General features: G+C 38.1%; 1 protein-coding gene across 2 annotated transcripts; it reads left to right on the top strand.

Annotated features, from left to right (window-relative positions):
* The first annotated feature begins 628 nt into the window (after window positions 1-628).
* serinc2.S (serine incorporator 2 S homeolog) lies at window positions 629-24969 on the top strand. Of its 2 annotated transcripts, none has more exons than XM_018249470.2 (10): window positions 629-771; window positions 12637-12798; window positions 14522-14700; window positions 16761-16840; window positions 18493-18630; window positions 18930-19099; window positions 20547-20637; window positions 21959-22097; window positions 22624-22833; window positions 23919-24969. In XM_018249470.2, the coding sequence occupies exons 1-10, from the start codon at window positions 733-735 to the stop codon at window positions 24055-24057; spliced, it is 1347 nt and encodes a 448-aa protein (XP_018104959.1). In that variant the 5' UTR covers window positions 629-732; the 3' UTR covers window positions 24058-24969. The 2 variants fall into 2 exon arrangements, with proteins under 2 accessions (XP_018104959.1, XP_018104958.1); XM_018249469.2 differs by lacking the exon at window positions 629-771 and adding an exon at window positions 11306-11466.
* Window positions 24970-27550: the final 2581 nt, after the last annotated feature.

The raw sequence follows: 27550 nt of genomic DNA, 5'->3' as shown, positions 1-27550 counted from the left end.
CCCCACCGCCGCGCGTGTGCGCATGTGTGTTAGCGCATAATCACACATTAGCGTGTGTTAGCATGCATCGTCACACACACTCGAACTGCGATCTGCACCGAGAGGTAAGTAAAAAGTTAGGGCCATTTCCCGGGGGGGCAGCTAGGCTGTGGGGAGAAGGGAGGGGGGTCTACATAGGGTAGGGTTTTTTACTTAAGGATTGAATTCTCCTTTAAGAAAGACTTCAGTGCATTTGGAGCAAAAACAATTGCTGCGTGTGTCAAAAAAATGTCGCACAAAATTTTCAATTAACTACATCAATGCGTTTTGTGAATTTTTTTACAGTTCCCGCATTTTTAGGTGAAACGGGACAAATTCGCTCATCACTACTCTCAAGTGTACAAATCCCCCCGCTTGCAGTACCCACATGCACTACACAAATAAACCTTTTCCTACTTTACCCTCACCCTCCCTTTGGTAGAGCTGCACTTTTGAGCCATTTAGCCATCTCAATACTCCAATGAAATCTCCCCTTTCCCACAACACTTCAACTCCAGGGTTGGCACTGGCACAGTAACACTGTAACATAAGCAGGTCCTCGGCTTGGCTGGGAACTCCACCCTCCCCCTACTGACATCACTCGTTCGGTCACATGTGGCTGTGACACTACAGACTCTTCACAGCTACTCAGCACCAGTATCGTGTGGAGTGCTGCTCAGTGTGTGTGACTGGGTGCGCCTTCTTCCCTGCACCATGGGTGCCTGCCTGGGAGTCTGCTCCTTGCTCAGCTGTGTAAGTAGCGCCACTCTGCTTTGTGCCCTCTCTGGCAACTCTTCCCTATACTCCCCCACTTTCTCTCTCCCTCACCTCCTGCTGAGACTCCTGCTTAAATGTATTGGGATCACATTTCAGCATTGAGAAATCTGGCAGTCGTAGCAAGAAGCAATTACATGCCCCACGATATTTCTTTTCTCCACATCTCTTCACTCCTCTGCTGTATATACTGTGTACATTTCATTTGTATTGCGACTTTTTATTTTTAATGAAGCGTGTAAAACCATCTGTGTTTGGTGTAAGAATGACAGATACTATCTGCTGAAGTGACTTTTATTCCCAGCATCCTGACAGCTTTAGCCATTTCCCCATCTTCTATTTTAATAGAATTTAAAAAAAAACTCATTTATCAGATTCTATTCTGACTAATGGTCTTTGCTTTGATGAAGTCACCAGGTTAACAGTAAACTGTGCCATATGGAATTGTTTTTTAATGGAAGTTTGTTTTGCTGGAAACAGCCATTGTGTGTGATTATATTTAGGGGGTACCTCGGTGCAGCCCCTGTAGTTGGGGCTCATTTGCAACCCATTTACGTCGCCACACGCAGCATATGGTATATTTATGTTATGTTTATTCAGTGGTATCATTTTTAGAATGTACTGTTGAAAATTAGAGTCACATTTCTGTGTACGCCATGAATAAACCATGAAGCTTGTTTGTGTAGGAAGAAAAAAAAATACATGTTTTAAATCCCTTATACATTGTGGGCTAGTCCATAAAGAAACAAGTATATAAATCCATTTAGAATTCATTGATGATGTGTGGCAGAAATAAAATACTTAATATTTATATATATCCAATGCAGTGAACTTTATCGACCTGTGGCTAGCTCTCATTCCCCATTCACTTAAAAATAGGGGCACGTATAAACACCCATGAGCACCAGCCCATAAATAAATTAGCGATGCACCGAATCCAGGATTCGGTTCAGGATTCTGCCTTTTTCAGCAGGATTCGGATTCGGCCGAATCCTTCTGCACAACCGAATCCAAATTTGCATATGCAAATTAGGGTGGGGAGGGAAATCACGTGACTTTTTGTCAGAAAACAAGGAAGTAAAAAATGTTTTCCCATTCCCAGCCCTAATTTGCATATGCAAAGGATTCTGGGGTTCGGCCGAATCCAAAATGGTGGATTCGGTGCAACCCTAAAATAAATAAATATATATATATATATATATATATATATACATACATACATATATATATATATATATAATTTTTTTTTTTAATACAGAAAGTAGAGGTATATTGAAACCACATAGAAAATTAGCTCAAAGCCATTATTTTATTAGCTGCTCATATATCAACCTGCAATATAAAATGCTAAAAATAACTTGGTTCTACAAAAATTAAATCTTTGTAGTTGAAATACCTGATACATGAGTGTGAAACTATTTCTTCCCTATAAAAGGAGGGATGTAGGTTTTATATGGTGCCTATTGTCTGGCAACAATGTATTCCATTGCAAACAGTAATCTGTGACTGCTATAATACTATTAAGTATTATGTTGTTTATAAAAAGGAAACTTGAGTTTTTTTTCTAGAGCTTCTTTTAGCCTGGAAACCTGTATATACATTTGAATTTACAAGTGAATTTAAAAAGGCTGGTGTTTGAAGGCAAGTTCTCCTTGAAGTTACATTTTAATATGGTGAGTCAATGGTAAATCTATAATATTCATTTAGTCTTTACTAAAACTGTTAATTAATTACTAAACTCACAGTAACCCTAGCAGCCAGGCTCATGGTTAAATGATGAACTGCAAGATCATAGTCATTGGTTTTATATGTGTATGAGAAATGTAGATTACAGGTATGTGATGTGTTATCCGGAAACCCATTATTCAGAAAGCTCTGAATTACGCAAAGGCCGTCTACCATAGACTCCCTTTTATCCAAAAAATCCAAGTTTTTACTGCACCTTCACTTCTTATGATTTTATTTAAACCGTTTTATTTTATACATTTCACATGTATTTGTTATCCAAATACATATTAATAAGGTAAAAATCTATGTGCAACTAACAGGCCTTCTCTGTTTCTTTAAATGATTATGTAAGGTAGTTACCAAAGTCCATCAAGTTCATGCCCTCCAAATGAAACCCAGCGTACACACACACACACACTGACACCAACCCTCCATACACTCACAAACTATATATACCAATATCTATACTTATTGCAGATTTTATTATCACAATAGCCTTGGATATTATACTTGTCCAAGAAAACAAAAAGAGAAAAAAAGAGGGGGTTGCCCTCTAAAAAGAATTAACTGAATCAGCCATCACAACCTCATTTGGCAGTGCATTCCACAACCTCACTGTTTTCACTGTGAAGAACCACCTACGTTGCTTCAAATGAAAGTTCTTTTCTTCTAGTCTAAAGGAGTGGCCTCTGGTACGGTGATCCACTTTATGGGTAAAAAGGTCCCCTGCTATTTGTCTTTAATGTCCTCTGATATGTAATCAAGTCCCAGAAAGTGTCTTTTTTGCAGAGAAAACTACCCCAACCTTGATAGTCTACCCACATAATTTGTCTTCCATCCCTCTAACCCAGGGGTTTCCAAGACGTTGATCGCAGTCTACCAGTCAATCATTTTACAGTTCCTGCTATACAGTGGAAAAAATTGTCGCGTTCTACCAAAAATTTTTAGGCTCGGAAAAAAATTCATGCGATTAAAAAATTGTCACACACATAAAAAGTTGTTGCTCGTACAAACTTTTGTCTCGCGTAAAAGTCGCCCATATACTTCAATGTATTTCAGTGAATTGGGGGTATTTATACATGGAATTGCCTCTGTGCCATCCTTCTATGAGTTCTTTAGGTAGCGATGGCTCGAGGTGACAAAGTCTGGGCACCCCTGCTCTAACCAGTTTATTTGTACTAAACTAGTCTGTACTCTCTACAGCTCATTTATATCATTCTTAAGGACTGGAGTCCAAAACTGCACTGCATACTCCAGATGAGGCCTCACCAGGGACCTATAAAGAGGCATAATTATGTTTTCATCCCTTGAGTTAATGCCCTTTTTTATGCAAGACAGAACTTTATTTGCTTTAGTAGCCACAGAATGACACTGCCCAGAATTAGACAACTTGTTATCCACGAAAGCCCCCTAGATCCCATAACACATATAACTTGCATTTTTATTATTTCTGCCAAAGTGCATATATCAACATTGAACCTCATTTTTTAGTTTGCTGCTTAGTTTTCCAATTTAGTCAAATCACTCTGCAAAGTGGCAGCATTTTGAATAGAACTTTCAAGAAAGAGTTCTGCACAACTTAGTATTATCAGCAAAAATAGAAACAGTACTTTCAATGCCCTCCTCCAGGTCATTAACAAACAAGTTGAAAAGCAAAAGACCAAGTATAGACCCTTGTGATATTCCACTAACAACTCTGTAATCTATTCTTCAACCAGTTCTCTATCCAGGTACATATACTATGTTCCAGGGCAATATTCCTTAAAGGGGTTGTTCACCTTCCAAACACTTTTTTCACTTCAGTTGTTTTCAGATTGTTCCCCAGAAATAAAGACTTTTTTTTCAATTACTTTCCATTATTTATTTTTTTAACTATTTTTCCAAAATATAAGTTTAAAGTTTAATGTCCCTCTCTCTCACAGTCTGACAGCTAAACCCAAAGTCCCGGATTATTACTGAAATGTCCTAACTTTCTCTTTGATCTCCTGCACTGAACAGCCAGAAAAAATATATAATGTTTTTAACTTAATTGGCTTCTGGCAGAGAGCCCAGAACGCTCCCCAGGCGCAGTTAGATAATTTTGTAACAATTTAAGATAAGCAAAGAAGCAATTGTAACAATTTAATATAAGCAGGTCACCTGGGGGGAAAGATGACTTGCAGCTTAAAGGGCAATTCACCTTCATTAGCAAAACTGTAATAACACATAAAAACCACAGAAATGTGTTCATACTTTCATAACCTATGTACACCTTTGTTTGCCCACCAATTATATCATTTTTAGAGCATGCAATTAACTTCAGCTCGCCCATTTTATCTGACTCCGTGAATTTGCCAGCATACAGTGAAGGTTACTGCTTTTCCCTTTGGAATTTACATTACTTCATGGGGAATTAGGTTAATATTAGTCTGTTTTCCTTGTAACAGAGGGATCTACTTAGCTGGTAAACTGAATGCCTCTCTCACCCCCATGACCCCTTACTAAAACCCACTGTCCAGTCCACCCTAGCTTCTCCATAATTATTTCACTCACCCACCCCCCTTGCCTTGTTTAAATACTCCTCCAACCTCTTAGCCATCCTTTCCCCTAGCACAGTAGACCCCCCTCCATTGATGTGCAATCCATCACAACTAAATAGGTTGTACCCCAAGGAAAAATAAGACCAGTGCCCTAGGAAGCCAAACCATTGCTTCCTACACCAAGACTTTAGCCACACGTTTAGCTCCCTAATCTCATGCTGTCTTCCTAAATTTGCACATGGCACATTAAGAATGAACTTTCCTTTATCTTAGAGCCTAGAGCCCTGAACACACTTTTTAAGGTCCTCCATCTACTATTAATTTAATTGTTTGTATCAATATGTACTAAGACAGCTGGGTCATGCCCAGCACCACCCAATAATTTGTCTACCCGATCAACTACATGCTGAACCCTTGCACCAGGAACTGTTCGGTTGTAGGAATCCAGACAGATTTCGGATTTCACTTTCCTAATAATTGAATCTCCTATAAACAAAATCTATAGGATAACATTTAATTTCTCCTGGAATTAAATGTAAATCACTGGTGGTAAAACATATGTGTCGCATAGTAGCACAATGTTGCCTCACATACCGCTAAAGCCTGTACCCATAGATGGCCTGTTTTTAGATATATAGAAATCTTTGACTTAGAACACTGAACTTGAATAACTACAAAGTGTAAAAAGCTGTAAAATGAAAAAACAAAAAGAATCGTTGACAATTGCCTAAACTGCAGTTGGTAAACCACACCTCCCAGTGACATTCTATGAGTTACAGCTTAGTAAGAATTACTTTGCCAGTGCTGAAAATGTGTCCTGCTGTATGTTAAGCTTTTCTTTGGGCACAGCTGACTTAAATCAGTCTAGAAACCTAAACAGATTCTTCCTGTCTACCACTGATATATGTCTAAGATATTGAGAATTGTATAAACACATAATTTTAGGGGACGAAAAGTATTAAAAAAAAAACATTAGCCAGCTGAGAATTATTTTTTGCTGAGCTGATATCGACAAAATAATATGATTTGGTCAAGTAAAGGATGTAACAAATTCATGTGTTGGACAACTAATGTGACAGATGCTTGCTAAAATTGTGAATTTTTGTCAGTTTGTTTATAACCACATATTTTTAGTGAGGTTTGGTATGTACTTCATGCATTTCTGGTTAAGGTATTTCTAAAATGAAACAAGAAGTTGAAAGTCCCAGAAAATGTGACCTATTGGTAGAGAGAGTACTGATTTAAACTACTTAACCCTATTTAGTAGTTCAGTAATACACTGAAAAATCTCAGGCTTTCCAAAGTATTAGAATATATTCTTGTTATAAAATATCAAAATATAAGTAGCTGAATCTTAACATTTATGAACTAAGCATCAAAGTCAGCAATAAAGTACAATCTTGGGCTTGCTTTTTATCTCACTCTCTCTTTATAACACCACCCTGAACACAATATTCAACTAAATCTTTGGGAGTTATCTGTAGCACAGATAACTCCCTGCGGCATGGCACACGCATCGCTTCATATTCCGAAGTCGCCCAAAGTTTCCTTGTGAGGCAACTTCAGGCGACTTCAGAATACGAAGCGCCATGTGTGCCATGCCGCAGGCGATTTTTCATTATAGCCGGTGGAAGACAGGGGGAAGCCGTTCGGGGAGATTAGTCGCCCCAAAGAAGAGGCAATTAGTATGACTAAATCTCCCCGAATCACCAGGTGTGCCCTTACCCATAGGATTTTGTATTTAGGAAAAATAAAAAAACACTCCTTTGGCAGGTTTCAGGTGGTGGTCATTTCAGTGACATTTCAATTGGTCTTCCTATTTTATTATTTATAGTTTTTGAATTATTTACCTTCATCTTGTACACCCAGTTGAAAGCTTGAAAGAGATGCATCATAGTAAAATTTAATGTTGAACTATCTCTTTAACCGAGTCAATTTATTTGAATTATCCGTATACCCACAGTGCTGTGTCGAACTGCCAAACACAACATGTGGCATTTTGCCTACGTTTGTTCAGTTTGGGTTAATTTCAGCACAGTGCTGTGGGTACAGGGACAGTTCAATAGAATAGGCTGCATTAACTCATGTAGTCCCTTGCAATGGAACATATAAAAAGGCCACTGCTTGGGAATTCGTAAATGAATGCTTGTGTGTAAGGGCCTTTGGATGAAGGTGAAGATACCACCTGATATTTAGTGATTAAAGCCAGTTAAAAGTACACTACTTTTTTTAGGGGACCAGAACAAAATGGTGTAACATTCAGGAAAATTAAGTAATATATATATAAGTGGGTCCACAAAAAAAATGTAAAATAAGGGAAACTTAAAATCAGGGGAAAAGCTGAAGTTTAACTGAAAAATATTTTAGATAAAGTGTTGTTCTGTACTATACTTACTGTATATCTTGACCTCAGATAAATGTGCTCCCCAGAGCTACTAAATTGCAGAGAACCAAGCATATCTGAGCTTTTTGTCATGGTCAGAAAGGGATCTCTCCCAGTGTTTAATCATGAAGATGAAGGGACCTTCTAAACTGTGAGATTCTCATCTAGCCATTATTTCAGCTTCATGCTGAATAGTGTCAGCACAGCCCATTGAGATGGAAATGTCTCAGCGGCATTCAAGTTTGGCTAAATACTTACATTCTTTGATTAACCCCTTAGTGTTTCCATTTTGTTTTCACTATCAAAAATACTGTTCCCTGTATTGCACGGTTGAGGTGTTTGCAAACAAAATTGTATTGTAGCTCTTTGATTGTTTGCCTCCTGTTTTTGTAAATTGTGCCTTGTTGCTGAAATTAAATTGAGGAGGACTATTCGCTCCATTTAGTGGCTCTGTAACCATGATGGTTCTTTTGCTTTGCTGCTCTTTTTATTCTATCCCCTCTGAAGCCATGTTCCGGTATCTGCATCTGCAAGGATATATGGCTCTGAATGATTAGACTGTATCTGTGCTTTTGAACTAGTGGTTGCATTTTGGAACTTTGAGTCATTCTGTGTAAGGAGGCTCTCGTTGGATTGACATGGCTCTTTTTAGCTTTTCGTACCCTAACCACGGTGACTGCTTTGCTTAGGAATCCCATTGATGGTACTGTAGAATTTGTTTCCAGCTAGCTCTGTATCGTGCTGGCAAGGGGTTAAACAAAACCCAGTCAGTACAGCATCCCTGTGGTTTGTTTCTTATAGGGAGTTTGAGTTCTACTGAGTCGAATTGCAGAAATCATATTACTGTAGGATTATTATATGGGTACAAGTATATCTTAAACTAGTATTTTGTTTTAAAAGTTTATCTATTGGAAAATGATGCAACCTCTTTGCTGTTCCTTTATGACCTTCCTGTTTAATACAGTATGTTAGATATAGCTGATGTATATTCTTTTGTGAACAGATATGGGAAGCTTTTTTATAAAGATGCACTGAATCCAGGATTCGGTTCGGGATTTGGCCAAGATACGGCCTTTTTCAGCAGGGTTCGGATTCAGCCAAATCCTTGTGCCTGGCCGAACCAAATCCAAATCCTAATTTGCATATGCAAATTGTGGAGAGGGCAGGATATCACATGGCTTTTTGTTACAAAACAAGGAAGTAAACCAATTTTTTCCCACTTTTTCCTTTCCCGTCCATAATTTGCATATGCAAATTAGGATTCGGATTCAGTTTGGTATTCGGCCGAATCTTCCAAGATGGATTTGGGGATTCGCCCGAATCCAAAATAGTGGATTCGGTGCATCCCTACTTTTTTACAAAAGCAAACTGATAAGAAAAGAATATTGCTAATCCCGGTTATTGATCATGTCGTTATCTCAAGCAAGGAGGAAGTCGTGGACATTAAAGTATTAAAATACTTGTTTTATCAAATGAGAAACCTTGCCATAAGGTGAGAAAACACATAGCGAGGTGTAATGAATATGCATTTTCCCCTCTTGCAGAAGGTGGTGGTACTAAAGCAAGACCCTGCCAACTCTGTTGTATCTTCCTGTTCTGATATCATCTTTTCTAGAACTAGTGTGCATAGGGTTAATCGGCTTGCCTGAACTGCAGCTAAATGTGATTTAAAAAGCCATTATACAGTATACTCCCTCAAGGTGTATCTTGCACTGCTCTGGTTAATTTTGTGAGGTATTTACTTTTATGTATTCTTTTTATTTGGTTTTCTGACTCTGTTATGACTGTTTCCTTTGCCAGTGACTCTGCTGTTAAAGTCTGTTACTGATATGATCATTCTGCTACATGTGCCTTTGATCCTATTAAAAGGGTTGCTCACTTTTAAAGGAGACCTGTCACCTTAAGAAATAAATCCAAATTAATTGATGTTGTGTTTGTCAAGCAACATAAATATTACTTACACTATATACATTATTTAAAGCTTGTTTCCTTCAGACTTAGAATTACATCACAGGACATGCCTTGCATCATGTCAAAAGGGGTTTGATGAACATGCCCATGCATGACTACACAGTTATAGACAGTAGGAAGGGTGATGGGGGTGATGAGAGAAGTGTAGTGACATCTAGGAAGTGCAGAATGGAAAGTGAAAGTAATTACCTGTATGCCTAATTCGTAATGCATAATTGACAGCTGACATTTTTAAATAGCATTTATAACAGGTATGGATGTTTTAATTAAAGAAAAAAAATTTTGATTTCATGTTTAATTTAAAACAGGCTTTTATTATACTGGACAGCTTTTTATGTCTGGGTGACATGCTCCTCTTGAACTTAACTTTTAGAATGTTACAGAATGGCCTATATACTGAACACATTTTTATTTGTTATAGTTTTTAAATAATTTTTCTGCTTCTTCAACCTCTTTCCAAAAATTAATTTCAAATGGGGCTCTGCTGGGCTACAATTAATTTTATTATTGTTATTTATTTTCACTACTTGTTTTTCTATTAAGGCCCTCTCCTATTTATATTCCAGTCTCTCATTCTAACCACTGTATGTTACTAGTGTAAAATGCATCCAACCTGATAACCCACTAAAACATTTCTAAACTGGAGAGCTGTTGAACACAAAGCAAAAAAACCCAAAAAACTGAAAATGATAGAAAATAAAAATATGAACTGTGCAAACAGTTTCAGAATATAACTGTCTACATTGTATTAAAAATCTATTACGAAGGTGAACTACCCCTTTAATCTGTTTTGCAAAATTTGTGGTTGCTGTCCTGACCAATCTATCTGAGTTGTGCCATAATGTTTTTATGCAAATAATTGAATACATGAGGAAATTGAATTACTTATTAATGGTTATTTTTGAAAAGTATAGCATGCTTATAAGACTGAAAAAGTTGAATGGTCCAGTCACATGGCATGTCGCTTAAAGTGGTGGTTCACCTTTAAAGGAACTTTTAGTATGTTATAGAATGCCCATTTCTAAGCAACTTTTCAATTGGTTTTCATTATTTATTTTTTATAGTTATTTGCCTTTTTCTTCTTACTCTTTGCAGCTTTCAAATGGGTGTCACTGACCCCTTCTAAAAAAAACAAATGCTCTGTAAGGCTACAAATTTATTGTTATTGCTAATTTTTTATTACTCATCTTTCTATTCAGGCCTCTCCTATTTATATTCCAATCTCTTATTCATATCAATGAATGGTTGCTAGGGGAATTTGGACCGTAGCTACCAGTTTGTTTAAAATGCAAATTGAAGAGCTGCTAAAAGCAACACAAATAATAAAAAATGAAAACCAATTGCAAATTGTTTCGAAATATCACGCTCTACATCATACTAAAAGTTGTCTCAAAGGTGAACAACCCCTTTAAGGCTACATTGTTGTCCGATATTAAAACATGGCTTGCTGGAATCCTACACTATAAGAGACGTGTAAAAAAGCTAGTCATGGGACATTTTGGTATCAGTCCATCAATCGGAGAACAGTTGCAAGTCAAGGGAAACTATTGAAGGACACGGTTTTTTTGTTTTATTTTACTTTTTTTTTAAAAAATTTTTTTTTGCTGCATTCTGTTGATGTGTGCACTCTCTGTTGATGTCCTTGTAATCTCTGTAGGTTGTTGGCACTTGTACTAATGTCCCATTTCAGAACTCTATTTGGATGCACTTCTGCTGAGACATAATTTGTATACACAATTTGCTTACATTTTCCCTTGGCCAGTCCAGTAAATATACTGTAAGTTCCTAATGGCCAGGAAACTGCAGGTTTGGTTGCAATTTGTAGTGTTTTGCTGATTCCTTGTTGCAGCTTATTATAATTGCGTGAGTAAAGCTCTCATTATGTACAAGCCACTATGCTCATTGTCACTAATACAGTGACTTCCAGATGTATACAAACCAAACTGGAACATTTTATACTGGAATTATCTTGTCCAATTAGGCCTAGCAATGCCTGTACCTCCCAAACTTCTGTAAAGAAAACACCACCTCCTTTTGTAGACCTCATACGCACCTGCCTAGGATGCAACCATGGTGAGAAAAGGATGGCACAGTTTCTGAAAAATACTGTCTATTGAGGTTTATTCTCCACACTCCACAGTTTAAAAATCTACACCAATTTCCTCGAACCGCCTTCCGCCTGCTATAATGAGAAAGCACCAATGCACTTGCGACGATTCGAAGCGCCGCGAGTGCATTGGCGCTGGCATTTTCTCATTATAGCAGGGGGAAGGCAGTTCAGGGAGATTGTCGCCCCGCAGAAGAGGCGATTAGTCGCCAGGCAACTCAATCTCCCCGAATCTGCCCGTGTGCTAGCTCCTTAATTACTTCATGGCTGTTTAAAGCTTTCACTATAGATGCGTGACAAAAGATTTACTTCCTTTTGATTCTGCTTCCATGCTGGTACAGTGGGATTGGTGTACTTATTTGTATTTATGTATACTACTTATTTGTATAGTAAGCATAGTGCATTTTACATGGCACCAAGTAATAGCAGAAGGATATAAACAAGGATATGGACATCTACAGTCAGCTATACAATCATAATCAGCTGCAGGACCACACCAACCGTTTTTGTATCTCTATCATTGCTAAATACACAATTTAATTGTGGCTATGCAGCATAAAATTCAATGCCATCATTGCTCTCCTCTTACTGGCCTTTATTGTTCATTACAGGTAAATATAATTGCAGGTAATATAATTAATTCTGTTGTATATCCTCTTAACTCTCTGTTGGGAAGCCTTTTTTTATTTTGTTAGATATTTATTTAGTTTAATTTGCTTTGTTTCAGACTACCTTCTTTTTGATCGCAACATAAATCCAGCACAGCACTATTTGGTAGTTTCAGTTAAATGAGTTTCTTCATATGGATTACAGCACACACACTCTTCATGCTTTGTCATATGGTTCACCTTTGCTGAGAGAAAAGTCATCTGAAATGTATCTAGTAGCTGCCATGGAATAAGACCATTGATCCTGCAAGCCGCATGATAAGAAAAGTTATTAGTGGTTTAGTCTATCAGCTTTCATGCAGGCCGTTGCAGACATCAGCATTCATATCCTAGTGCTAGCACCTAGAAGATTGTGTTGCACTTGGCAGTAACAATGCCATTACTTTGCTCTTGTTTTGTAGGTCTGAACTTTCCGTATCACTCCTATGAGTCGGTTGTCTCAATCTTTTCATTTTTTTTCTATTTAAGGCTTCCTGTCTCTGCGGTACCGCACCATGCCTTCTCTGTGGCTGTTGCCCATCAACGAAAAACTCTACTATCACCCGACTGACCTTCTCATTCTTTCTACTGCTTGGAACTCTTGTGGCTTGCATCATGATAATACCAGGAGTGGAAGCTGGGCTTAAAAAGGTAAATGCATAAACTCCCTTCTCTCCTTATGACTACAATGGTTTATTAATCTGAGGTTCAGAGTGGAATGAATGTTCCTATAGCTGAAAATCTGAAGGCACATAGGTGCTAAATGTACAAATGCAGATTAGAAATAAGTTTTAACTGTCTAGTACAAGTTAGAAATTGAAAGAAAAGTCCAGTTTTCTACTGGCAACAGCACAACTTTGGGATCTTCAAGAAAATCCAATGCGAACCAGCGCGCCAAGGAACTCCGGGGTAGACTATACAAAAATAAAAAATATAGTGTAGTATTGTTTAGACTTTATGGCACATCCCTTTTGTGATGACACTCTATTAATAGGAAGCTCATCTTCATCTGCTTAACATTTGTTGTCATTTTGATTTCATTTGTTTAATATGAAAATCAAATAAAATATTTTAAACTAATAGGAAGCTCATGAGTTCTTCCACACCTATTAGATTAGGTTGTCCTTTAAACTAACAAAGAGTGATTCACACTGCAGAGAAGTGGGTACTTACAAAAGTTTAGGCCATTATATCCACCTTGATTAAAACCAGTGTTCTACTTTAAATGGAATCCCTTCTTTATTATTCCATATTATTATGACTCTAGGACAAATGCGCTGTATAAAGTGTATAACCTTTTATTATTATCATTATTATTATTATTATTATTAAGTATAAATATGAATGGTTAAAACGGCTTATCAGTCACCTGTCTTTTTGTTTATTCTCTCACCTGTTCTGTTGTGTTATTCAAACCCAGATGCTAAGGTCAGTTAGACGATGCAACCAGATTCATTTTAAGGTTAACATTCCAAGTATGCAAAAAACAAGCAAGTTTGTAAATTAAGTAAATTGGAGGATTGAATATCTCAATGTAGTAGAGGTAACGCCTACATGTACCGTAAGGGGGTTATTTATTAAAGTCTGGGTTTTTTTCTGGTCTGACTTTTAAAAGGAAAACACACAATTTAACCCTGATGGTATTAAAAGTCAGAATAAAAAAGTACTCCAACTCAGACCTGCTGAGTTCATGTAGACGTCAATGGCAGATATCCTGTTTACATTTCCTCTTTTGCCTCTGGATGTGATGTCCTAATCTCCACTTGTCCGGATAATCCGAAGATGTTGTGGTTTCGGGCATAGAATCCGAAAAATTTGTACAATTCAGATTATTTCACTATTTTATCGAGTCTCTTCCCACACCAGATCAATGTATGGATAAATTCCCCGGGGGAAATGCCCCATACTTTATACTTACCCCTCGTCGCAGATTCTGGCAGCGGACTTCGCGGCATCCATCTTTCGGGTCCTCGGTAATCCTCGGAGATCGGTATGTCGGCGCATGTGCGGTTGGAGCAATTTTCCGGTTTTCAACAACTGCGCATGCACCGAAAATGACGGAGATTGCCGCTCTCCCGGTCAGTTTACCGTATGGGTTTTTTTTTCTACAGGGTTTCCTTCTCCTTTACATGTAGAATCTGAGGCAGTTTGCACTGGTTTGTATTAGATTAACGATTTCAAGGGCAAATAAACTTCCAAGCAGATGCTGACTGTTGACTTATTACAAAAGGTTGCAAATGAATAAATAAAGGGGTCGTTTATGACGTTTTTTACTCCTAATGCTGTGTTTTTACATTACCTTCATAATTGTGATGCAATTTCAGCTTTAAAGATTCATAAAACAGTTTCTCTTTTTTTCTTCTCACCCTCCCAGGTTCCGTTATTATGCACCTCTTCTACAAGCATATCTGGCTCCTTACACTGTGATGTCATGGTGGGACACCAGGCTGTGTACCGCATGTGCTTTGCTCTGGCTGCATTTTTCTTTCTTTTTGTCATTTTAATGATCTGTGTGAAGAGCAGTTGGGACCCAAGAGCAGCAGTGCAGAATGGGTGTGTACAAATGTTATTCATAAAGGGCTTATGGTATGGGGCCTGTTATCCAGAATGCTCGGGACCTGGGGTTTTCCGGATAATGGATCTTTCCATAATTTGGATATTCATACCTTAAGTCTACTATAAAATCAGGTAAACATTAAATAAATTCAAGAGGCTGGTTTATTATATCTTAGTTTGGATCAAGTACAAGGTGCTGTTTTATTATTACAGAGAAAAATAAAATAATTTTTTAAAATTTTAGTATATAATGGAGTCTATGCAAGACATCCTTTCTGAGCTTTCTGGATAATGGTTTTCTGGATAACGGACCCTATAACTGTGCCTAAAACCACTTGGAAGTATGTTTAATGTTTAATTGTTATTTGATAAATTGTTGATGCTTTCCATACCAGAGCACTAAGCGCCTAGCAGAATCAAGCTAACCACCAGTGTGGCTGGGTGGCTTGCAGCCCCTTAATTCATTCTGTCCTAGGCCCGAGCCTTGGTGGCCTTGCCACAATTTCGGGCCTGCTTATTACTATTTCTGTATACAATGAATTTATTTGAAAAATGAAATTTGCCACAGCTTCTGGCTGATGTGTTCTACCACTGGAGAAAGCATTTTATTCACACGTTAGAAATGGTTGCTCTGTTCTGTCTATGTAAAATATCATAAATAAACCCTAAAATTGAATATGGGCGAAACTCCCAGACTTTGTGTATTGGCCACAAAGGAATATAAAACATCTGGAACAATTGCAAATGGACGGCACTTTCCCAACGCTAAACCAATTACAGCAATACATGGTCCCACCCCAACTAATGCAATATCGATACTTGCAGTTAAGACATGCTTTCAGGGAACAGTTTGGTACCCTATCCATGCCCCTAAGTTCTAACACAATAGAAGACCAGGTATGGAATTCCTCCCCCACAAAATAGTATCCAGAGTCTAAAAATAGTAGTCCAGAGTCTAAAAATGAAAAATACATTTTAAAGGTCACCCCTGATATGTGCAAATCACCCAAATTCTATATTGCACACATATTGAGCTAGTGTCCTGGGCCCTGGGCCACTCGCTCAGTGTGCTCATTCATGTGCTCCAGCTCTGCACCGGAATAGGAACTGGATGCTGGCGGGGACATGAGGGAGAGGTGTGAAATTTTGTGTAGGGCCCTATAGGGATACAGGCCCTATAGAGTTAATCTTTTCACCATTTCCTTGGGTTATTGGGTAGAATCCCTGTTACAGAATAACCTTTACAGTGATAGGCTGAGAGATTTGATGACACTGCTCTGACTCACTCCTATATAGTGTGTGCAGGGAGTGGCCTCTTCCTCTTTTGCCTCTGGATGTGATTCCAGCTGGATGTGCTCAGGGGGACTGAGTGCAATAGGCCCAGAAGAAGGCATGTGTCCAAGTCGGGGACCAGGAAACCCCGTGAATGAGGAACAGATATACTAGGGCAGACTTGTCATAGTCTCTCTAGGAGAGAAAGGCAGATAGGATAGAGAGAAAGAGCAGCTGAAGCTCCAACAAGGATTTGCAGAAAGGGAGTAGCTTCCCAGAGGCTCTGTGTGTTGCCTCCAGTCAGGGACCTCAGTGAAGAGGGACTGTAGGGTAGAAGCTGCTTTCCTGACAACGTCCAGGAGGGAAAGGTTGTACTGCAATTGCCTGTGTACTCTCTGTGTGAGCCTGCCTTTGATCTGTTTGAACTCTCAATATGCTGTTTTCCTCAAGCTCCTGCGTGAGTACTGAAACCTGTGGTCATTTGCCCTTTTTGGCATAATAAACCGTTCCTGATTGTTAAGAACCTCCTGGTGCCCAAGTTGTTTTTGTGTGCACAGTAGCCTGGGGGGATGTAGTTGCACTACACCATAGAGGGAACACTTCCACTTAGCGAAGGCCCTGCCCTGGGTGTAAGTCATGCTCTAGTGTTCTAGCTGGTGAATTAACCCAGAGTGGCCCAAATAGGTGTTACATTTGTTTTATATGTACCCATAAATAATTATGATATTGATCATAATAGTATACCTGATGTTAGAAACTTTTTACATTTTGGTTTTTATTTTCAGGTTTTGGTTTTTTAAGTTCTTGATATTAGTTGGCATAACAGTCGGAGCATTCTATATTCCTAGTGGAACATTCACCATAGGTAAGCTGTTTTTTTTTTTTTTGTTTTTTTTCCTGTAGGGGCTATCCTGTTTTGAAATCTGATTTCATACCTGCTTTTTTATAAAGGAGACCCATCATTGATATATGCATACACCACATTTCTTGAGGATGCATAATAATTCTTGGACAAATACTCTTTATTTAATTTTTTTAAGGTTTATAATCTTTAAGGTTAATAGTTTGTGTTCTAATCTTACTGCATACTGCTAAACCACACTGTTTGCAAGTAGTCCATTGTAAGCTGATGACTCCTGCTGGAATCCGCAAGTTAGCACAAGTGAATCTGTCAGAGACTCATTGGTTTTTATTGGTTGCACCTAGAAAAAAGTTAGGTTTAAGAACTCACATACATATTACTTGATACTTTTCTCAGGAGCATCAGAGGAATGGCACAAATAATGTATGAATTATTTTTGCAAATCTAAATTAAAGGGTGCATGTTCAATGGTCCTGAACTGCTGTTATATCAAATTTAAAGGGGCAAATTCACTAAGATTCGTAGTTGCGCCAGGCGTAACTTCGCCACACTTCGCCAGGCGTAGTTTCGCCAGCGCTCCGCAAATTCACTAAAATCCAAAATTGCGCACAGGGGTAGCGTAAGGTTGCGAAGTTGCGCTAGCGTTGATTCGCAAAGTTACGCTAGCGATGGTTAGTTTGCATACGGTGCCAAATTCAAATTTCAATGGAGGAATACGTAGAATCACTACAAATGCCGGGGGAACCTTCAAAACATCAAATAAAATTTTTTTTTTGCCCTACACATGTGCCCACTGTATAATTAAGTTGCCATGAGTTAGGAAATGTAGGGGGGAAGGAAGGGAGCCCCAAAATAATTTTCGATCTTTTTCAGCCTATCACCCATAATATAGAAAAAACGCCAGCGTTTTTTGGGACTTAGAAAAAATTTGAACTTTTTTTTGAAGCAATCCCTATCTACTCTATTGTGCTTCGCCTGGTCTGAGGTGGCGAAGGAAGTCTAGCGTAAAAGGTAGCGTTCAGTACAATGCACGCATTAGTGAATTTGCGTAGTTACGTCTGTAGCGAAAATTCGCCAGGCGTAAGGGTGCGAAGTAACACTAGCGAATTTACGCCATCGTTCGTTAGTGAATTTGCGAAGTAACGAAAATGCCCAACGCTAGCGAATTGACGCTAGCGTTAGGCGCTTCGGCGCTTAGTGAATTTGCCCCAAAGAGTCCACAACCCACTCTTCCTGAGCTGCCCCTTGGAAACACAAGATGGTGGCAATAAAACTTTAAACTTAAATAGTGATACAGTGACACAACATGTAATTGTTTAGCAGCTCTTCAACAACTATCTGGTTGCTAGGGTTTAATTTACCCTAGCAACTAGGCAGTGGATTGCATGAGAGATTGCAGTATGAATAGAAGAGAGCTGAATAAAAAGATAGGTAACAAGCATCAAGAACATTGCAGTCTTACTGCTGGTAATTATGACCCTGAACAGCCAGATAGCATTTTAAATTGCTGTCTGGAAAAAGCCACAATATGAAGGCAGATAATTAAATTATTTAAAAATAAGACCAACTGAAAAGATGCTAAGAATAGGACATTTTACAAAAAGTTAATTCAAAGATTATTCTTTCTACTAAAACACTTTTTATTTTTTTTGTAGTGTGGTATTACTTTGGCATGGTTGGTGGTTTCCTATTCATTTTGATCCAGCTCATTCTCATCATTGACCTTGCTCATGCATGGAGTCAGTCTTGGTTGCAGCATGCAGAGAATGGGAACAGCAAGTGCTGGTATGGAGGTATGATGGGACAAATGAAAGCAGAAGGCATAAGAGAATGGGTAACTATAGCAGACCTGCAAGTGGCAGGGAGGCTGGGGCAACTGGATCGGATTCCTCTATAGCAGGGGGGTTGTGGCGAGGAAGAGGGTTGCAGGTGGGAGAAGTTTTTTTTTTTTGGCAAGGGGCCTGCTGCACTCTTGTTACACAACCGTAAAATTTCTTGTCCTTAAACTTTAGATACTGCTTTTTCTTGAAAGGATAGATAGAATTTGTCTGCCATAGCAGTAATTGCTATTTATTTTTTGTTGTTTCCCCAGCACTTGTTATATGCACAGTCCTGCTCTATGCTGCTTCCATCACAGCCATTGTGTTCTTGTATATCTATTACACCAGCTCAAGTGAATGTGTCCACAACAAAGTCTTCATCAGTCTTAATTTAATTTTTTGTGTGATCATTTCTATCATTTCCATTCTGCCAAAGGTCCAGGTGAGACATTCCAGTTAATTCGAGGTGTTTTCATCTGTGAAATTCTTAAAGCAGTACAGGTAGAGAACAGAAAATGTTAGTTTAAGGTCAAGGGGCATACAGAAGTCTCCTGTGGGAATATCCCCCAAAACCACTGGGTCTGTTGTATTGTAATTACTCCACTGTATCTCTCCTTTACAGAAAGCAATATTTCCATTTTACACTATGTACTTTAGATAATTGTATTTAAAGCACAACATATAATTTTGCCTAATAAAAGAAAACAAAATTCTAAACATCTTTGCAATATACACTCATTACACATTTTCTATGGGTTTTAAGTTATCTGTATTGCTATTGAAAGCAGTGTCTGTCCCTTTCTATTCTCTGCCCTGTGGCTCTGGTTTTTGAAACAATGTAACACAAGTTTTCCTTTCAGCAAATGTTGCTTTCAATAGCAATTACATTAACAAATAACTTTTAAAGACCTAAGAATTTATAATAAATTCATATTGGAAAGTTGCATATAATTGTTTTTTTTGGGGGGGTGACATTCTTTAAGGGCTAGTCCACACGGGGAGATAGCGACGCGTTTGCGGTCGCGGCGACAAAGCGCCGCGACAGTCGCCGCGACCGGCGCAGGCGACAGTTTTGTATGGGCGCCTATGTAAAAACGCCTGTGCTAACCACACGAGGCGATGCGCTTTTAAACAGTCGCCTGAAAAAGCCTGGCGAGGCTTTTTCAGGCGACTGTTGAAAAGCGCATCGCCTCGTGTGGTTAGCACAGGCGTTTTTACATAGGCGCCCATACAAAACTGTCGCCTGCGCCGGTCGCGGCGCTTTGTCGCCGCAAACGCATCGCTATCTCCCCGTGTGGAATAGCCCTAAGACCCTCTAAGCATTTCTTATAGGGTGACACTACATTAATTGTATGGGATTCAGTTGAATCTTTTATACAGAATTCTGGATCAGCCAAATGCTTTGTGCTTAGCTGAACAAACTTGAACTTACTGTATATTACTATAAGTTCAAGTTGCACTAGCCGCTACCAAATTTTTCAGATGATGCAGGATTTTGTTTTTGTCTTCAAATTTTAATATGCAAATTAGGATTGAGATTCAATTCAATAGATGGCTGATATTAGAAAAATTATGGATTTGGTGCATTCCTAAAAAATAGAAGCTTTAGCATAAAAATAATTTGATTTTAATTTACCTACTTTTATATTCTCAATCATAATCAGAGTATGTAGATTATATCTTTAAAAAACATTATTAATTTGCTGCTAGAGAAGTATAACATTGTTTCGCAAGCAGCTTTCTTTTAAAGACACTTAACCTTCTTTTTATATTTAGCAAATGGGCTTGTCCCACATTATTCTATTATTATTATTTTTCTATTCTTTATTTTACGCTCTCAAATAAAATGCACTTGTTGCCATTAAATCTTTCTACCATTTTTTTTGCAGGAGGCTCAACCCCATTCTGGATTGCTGCAAGCATCCGTTATTACATTGTATACAGTGTTTGTCACCTGGTCTGCTATGGCCAATGTTCCAAGTAAGGCACAAATATGTTCCGCCTATGGGAGCATGTGGTATTTTTGGAATTTTGATGGAGAGTAGTGGGCTTAAGGGCAAGGCCACATGCACATTTTTAAATTGTTGCACTTGTGGGATAGTCATCACACTTCTACACATCTCACATTGCTTCCATATGGGAAGCAATGTGAGATGAGTAGAAATGTGATAATGAGGTAGAAGTGTAAGTACTCTTGAGGCAACTTTCGAGGCAAGTGAGTAGAATTATGATGATGGTAAGTAGAAGTGTGAGCATTCTTTAGGCAACTTCAGAAAAAGAAGCGTCACATATGTTTTACCACTGCCAATTACTTTTATCACTAGTGCGAAAGCATTTAAAGGAGATTAGTCACTCACAGAAGAGGAGATTTGTCAAATGTCAACTCTTTTCTGGTCTCACTGAAAAAGTGAACCCAATGAATTGGAACAGTACAGCAATATGGCTGGGAATTTTCTAGGTCAGGGCTACAAAAATAGTTGATGGTCATCTATCAGAGGTAAAATGTTCTCACTTGTGCAAGAAATGTACTAGACCTCTCCGTTTTAGGAATAGGATAAAAAATAAACTGTATTAGGGGGATTTTTCAAGTCTGTAAGGGGTTTAGCTGAGTTTTCTCGTAGTGATGGTTGGACCTAAAACTGCCTCTATATTGTGCATAAAGGAAAATTTCTTCTAAGCCAGTTTTGTTCAAGATCCTACAAATGATACATATATATTTATATTGTGACAAGCTGGTTGCCTCTACATGCAATTTTGGGGGGAATTAGCAATGGTAGGCAGGTTTAGCAGAGGATCAGGATTTTAAAGACAGGGACACTTCAGGTAAGAACTGCTGTCTAACAAGTTCACACTGAGAGCAGATGCTAAAAGAAGTCTCCAAAAACCCTAAAATGTCATCACGGGACCTACAACAGGCTCTTGCTACTGTTGATGGGAAAGCGCATGCCTCTACAATCAGAAAGAGACAGCACAAGGTTCAATAACCTTTTCAGTAGATATATATCTTTATACTCTTATAAATTATGGGAAAATGAATGGTATTAGGCAATGGGTACACTGGCTGAAGGCTCTGGCTGCTGTCAGCCTGTGTATTGTTGCAGGCTGAGAGAAGCAGTTCTACTCAGTGCCCCTGCACCATTGATTGAATCCGATCAGCCTGTGTGTGCTCACAAACAGGAGCTGAAGCTGAGGTCAGCCTGGAGATGCCTCCTTTAGCGTGTTTGGGTGATATGCCCTCACCACATTATAACCTTTCAAACATTAAAATGCAGATTAATTTTGTTCCTTTTTTGTTTTACAGACAAAAATTGTAATCCGACATTACTTGCCATTGCCTCAAACACCACCACTGCTTCTTCCTCTTCTGTTCCTGCCCAGTGGTGGGATGCCCCCAGCATTGTGGGTTTAGCTATCTACATCATCTGTACGTTGTTCATAAGGTGAGGACATCAGTATCAGATATCCATGGATGTGTTTCACAGGGATTAGTGAAGGACTGGTAGTGAGTACCCTGGACATATACATTTAAAATGGACAGTATTTATGCCCTGATTACAGTACAGATTTTTAATTTTCAATATTTTGAAAAAGAATAAGAATATTTTATTACCTTGAGGTTATAAAATAATTTGATGAAAGTAAAGGGATGTGGAAATCAAATGCAGGTCATTCAGTTATTGGTAATGCCATACAGTGGTACAAGAAGAATAAACTGAAGTGTCCTCTTCATATGCCAGTTTATAATGTAGGGTGAATTTTGGAGTGCAGATATGAGGTGTGAATGATTCACAGGCATGTGATATGAATAACCAAACAATGTCTTCGTTAATACCCCAGCAATGAGTCAGCAACACCCGACTGATTAATTGAGCTACCCTACATAAAGAACGACAGTACCTCAAATGTGCTTTAAAACATAGACTCCATGGTTTCTCTGTTTTTCATGTCTCTTAATTTTTTGTGCAGCCTTCGCTCCTCCAATAACCAACAGGTAAACAAGCTGATGCTGACAGAGGACAGCTCTGGAGATACAAGTGGCCCCATTGTGGAAAGCGGAGGAGAAAACCGAGCATATGATAACGAAGAAGACTCTGTCTCCTACAGTTACAGTTTCTTCCATTTTTGTCTTGTGATTGCTTCTCTCTACATCATGATGACACTAACCAACTGGTATTTGTAAGTATACCCTAACTTCAATATAAGTTAAATATAAAAAAAAAGTGAGCAGCATATGCACTATGAAACCATTGGACATTGGTCAGAACCAGCATATAATTATGTTGAAGAGCTATAAAGTTTATTCCACAATATACAAGTAATAATAATAATAATAAACAAATACAGGCATGAGACCTGTTATCCAGAATGCTTGAGACCCGGGGTTTTTGGGATAACGGATCTTTCCGTAATTTGGATCTTCATACCTTAACTCTACTAGAAAATCATTTAAACTAGAATAAACCCAATAGGCTAGTTTTGTTTCCAACAAGGATTAATTATATTTTAGTTTGGATCAAATACAAGGTACTGTTTTATCATTACAGAGAAAAAGGAAATGATTTAAAAAAATATGTATTATTTGATTATAATGGAGTCTATGGGAGACGGCCTTTCCATAATTCAGAGCTTTCTGGATAACAGGTTTCCTGATAATGGACCCCATACCTATACCTGTAAAGTTATCGGTCTTGCAAGAAATCCCTAATGGCGAACATTCATTCTGAAAAGAAAAATATGTAGTGAATCTTAAATAGATTATTAAATACCTCTGTTTGTTAAACATAGTCCTTCAATCTAACATTTTTTCTGGGTGCAAACAACAGACTTATGTCTTATGGCTGCTTTGTGGGAAAAGTGCATTGTGGGTAAAAAAAACATGCTGACTAGCGCCACCGCAAATGTACTTCGCCCACTGCATGTTGATGAATAAATAATTCCTCATTACTCTTAAGTGCTAATGACCATTCAATTCTGAGTTTTAGCTTTGATCAAAAACTCCATTATATGACTTACTTTACTGCATATATGCTGATATATGTGCAAGTGGTCTATGGCTGATGGCATTCATTGGTCCCCCATGATGATCTAATTAGGAAAACTTTATAGGGCGCACCACTTGGACATCTTGTGGTCATCTAGCCAACAAAGAGATCATTACATGTATTATTATTTGTATCTAACTTTGAAGTGTATGCTCATTTTGTAGCAACAATGATATTATCTTGTATAGTACAAAGTAACAGCATTTTTTTTTTAAACAGACCTGGCGACAATGGAAGTTATTTGACCAGCCCTTGGTCAGCTGTTTGGGTGAAGATCTCTTCTAGCTGGGCAGGACTCCTACTCTATGTTTGGACATTGGTTGCTCCGGTTATCCTCTCTGACCGGGACTTTGGCTAAATTGGATGTTCTTAAACTGTCTTGTGACTTTCCCAACACCGCCATAATTTTTTTAACCAGTGCCTGCTTGCCATAAAGAAATAGGGCCTAGTTAAATGTCCTTTTATATTGTAGGTAAACATGTGCTAGAATATCCTACAACAATGTATATATATATCATGTTATGTAGTGCCATGCACCAAATGTTTCCCAGTTCAACAGCTAGTGCCAGTTTGTCACATAAAGGTCATTTGCGGCATTGATTAAAAAGTCTGTATGACATTTCCTAAGGTCCTTTTAAATAATTTATTGTGAAAACTACATACAGTTATAACATAGTGAAATACAAGCTGTCTACTCTTTGTGATTGTGCTTGGATTGTAAATAGAATTATCAAATGAAGGGCTCATAATACATGCACATGGCAGATTGTACATCCTCAGTGCCTTATGTCCCCAGAGCTCATTTAGACAAGCAAGTTAGGGGACATTCCAGGAGAAGCCCAAGTGTGACCCAGGGCACAACACCTGAGCACTGTGCAAAATGCAAGAGGGTGCTTTGCTCTTTGTAATTTGCCCCACTTTATAAACAAGGCTGCAAGAATCTCTGTTTATTGGAAACATAAAAAAATATTCATGCTGCAATATTATGAGATTATTTGTATTCAAAGTACATAATATTTTTACAAATCCTCTTTTCTCTAATCATTTTCTTATTCCAGGCATGAAATTGCACTTTTTTTAGGAAGGTAAACAAATCCACAGTCTCTCTTTTAAGCTATTACATGAGTATTATATGTTCTTACTTATCTAGAATATTAATACTTTGTGTGCCTTATTAACCTACAGCAGACTGGAGCACTCTACTCTTGTACACTATTTTTTATACTATTTTATTGATTGTTGCATTATAAATAAACCAGTTTACAAATAGCATGTTTGTATTTAACACTCATCTTCCTCAGTGCTGTACATACGATACATAGAAACAGTAGCAGTCTGGGAAAGGCATCTATCGGAATGACATTCTCCTTCTGCTTTCATCTCAACAATCAGCCTTGCTCATGGCTGTCATCTCCTTAAAAACTTTATTATCAAAACAAAATAAACAGAATGCAATAATCAAGGGGGGAAAGTATACATTATTTGTTATTAAGCATGAATTTAATTGACATACTATTTAATACATATTATAATATCTCCCATATGGTTTTGTCATGCTATATCTGTTGCCAATGCTATTCTCTTCTCTAACTTGGTCCTTGTTATGCCATTGATACAGTTTTTGTTGACATGGGTTGTATATTCTCAGATTGTAACATTAGGCCCCTGTGAAGTATGTATTGCTCTTGCACACAATTTAGTATTAAGGATGTTAAAAGAAACTCTCATTCTAAGACCAGCGGACAGAAGCCCCATAAATATGGCATCCTACAGCAGCTCCTCTGGCATTTGCCTGAATGTACAGATTGCCAGGCCTGTAAGTAATATACCAATTGACCAGGTTTATATAACTGTTCAGTAAAGCACATGTCTTGAAGTTATTTTGTGCAGACAGCTTTATTTATTTGCATATAATTTCCCCTGCCAAGGTTTCCATTATGATAGCTCTTTGCAGCTAACAAACTTATTTGCAGTTACTGAATAAACTATTGTTATCTCTAACATGGAAATGATGGCTGCAGGTGAGGTAGCACCATCTCTGCAATGGCAACAGTCAATAGTAATTTTGACAACCAAAAAGGGAAAAAAGCTAAATTAATGAAACTATCAATGAACTTGGATGAAAGAGGTAGAGACAAGGAGAGATGGACTGTGAGACACAATAAACTATTAGCACATTACTCTTAAAGCCAGGCTAGGGCATTGTTGTGGAGGTTGAAATACCTGCTGATATGTTTCACTAGACTAAGATGGCCAGTTTATAGCAAATAGTAGTCAGAGTAGTTAGTGCACTGTTGCTGCCATGGAGGATCCACTTACAGCCCTGCGAAATATGTTGGTGCTCTCAATACATGATAATAATAATTATAAAAGGTATGTACATAAATATTACTCATAGTACCGGTTCAGGTTAAATATGAGGCTTGGACAGTATTATGTAGGAATGTGTTATATTACTATGCAAGTACATTTAACATTCTCTAATGACAAAAAATAACAAATTTGCCATGCACTCCTTTATTTTAATTTACCAGGTGCAAGTCAGATCTCCAAATCTCCACGACATTTCCCGAAATAGTCCAATTACAACAAAATATACATGGACGTACTCTGGGTTAAATATCAAACATTTATCATGTCTTCCTCTGGACAAACATATACCAACCATGTTCAGTATTCCCTCAAGGATCAACCCATATAGAGCAGGTCCCTGATTAACCCCTTAAAAACTTTCCAACAGATAAAACATTGATATATGGTATTAAAAAAAACATTTTTGAAGTATTAAGACCCCTGGTTTGCACTGCATCCAATCTTTTGTATCCAATAAGCCTACATAATAATTTTTGTGGGCTACCACCCCCTCTATTGGTATTAGCCACTTATTCTATGAACATAGCTCTTAGTGAGCTTATTGGATGATTATTTTGTGAAAAGTGCAAGGTTATAGGGTTCCCCTTGGCCATCCTTTCACATGCAGTCTTTATATTCTCCAATTACTTTAGCAACAAATAGTACTACTAATAACTTGTCCAATAAATAATCCAAGCCAGTCTTAAAGGCATTAATGACGTCTACCGTCGTAACTTCAATGCCCTCACTGTTTTCGCTGCTTCAAATGAAAGTTTGGTTACTCAATTTCAAAGGGGTGGGGGCCTCTGGTTTGATCTTTCTGCCTATACTGTCCTCTAAATACACTACTATTTAGTATATAGCTAGCATTTATAATATAAATATTTAATCTAATTTACCAATTTAGCAATATCCTCAGTTCTTTTAAGATTTCTGTTTCTCACACCCAATCTACTTCCTCTTTTACTATTTTTGCTTTCCTGGTTTCATTTTCCATTCTGTATCCCTGCCTCCCCAGCCTCCTCTACTCCATTAATGGTATCCTATAGTACTTTTTTTCGTTACCCATCACTTTGTCCTCTTTTTTTCTCCACCTTTCGCTACTCTTTACAATACCCCAGGGTCCCTAAATTAATGATACACTTCTGGCCTGTAGAACTATGTGGGGCTTGAAGATGCTATTACTATAAACCATTCCCTCCGGTCAGCATCTTTGCTTTCCTATCACTCACTATGAGCCACTTCACTCAAGTAAAGTGGTGGTGGTCAGGGGTTGAAACAAAAAAAAAAGACCATTGGTATTCATTGGAACTTACCTTTAAAGGTCTTCTTCATTCTCCTCTTGTTTGGCTCCATTCGGCTACTTCTCCTCTTCTTCGGCTCGATTTTCAGCTTCGGGTCTTTTTTGCGGCTTTGGTTCCTTTCGGATCCTTTTCATCAACTTTGGGTCCATTCTCTCTTTCGCGACTTAACGGGGGCCCGGCCTGGAAGTCTAGCAC

Source organism: Xenopus laevis, chromosome 2S (genome assembly GCF_017654675.1).
Source record: "Xenopus laevis strain J_2021 chromosome 2S, Xenopus_laevis_v10.1, whole genome shotgun sequence".
NCBI classification, from domain to species: Eukaryota; Metazoa; Chordata; class Amphibia; order Anura; family Pipidae; genus Xenopus; species Xenopus laevis.
Note: the sequence above shows the minus strand (reverse complement) of the source record. Positions and strands in the feature narration are given on the sequence as shown.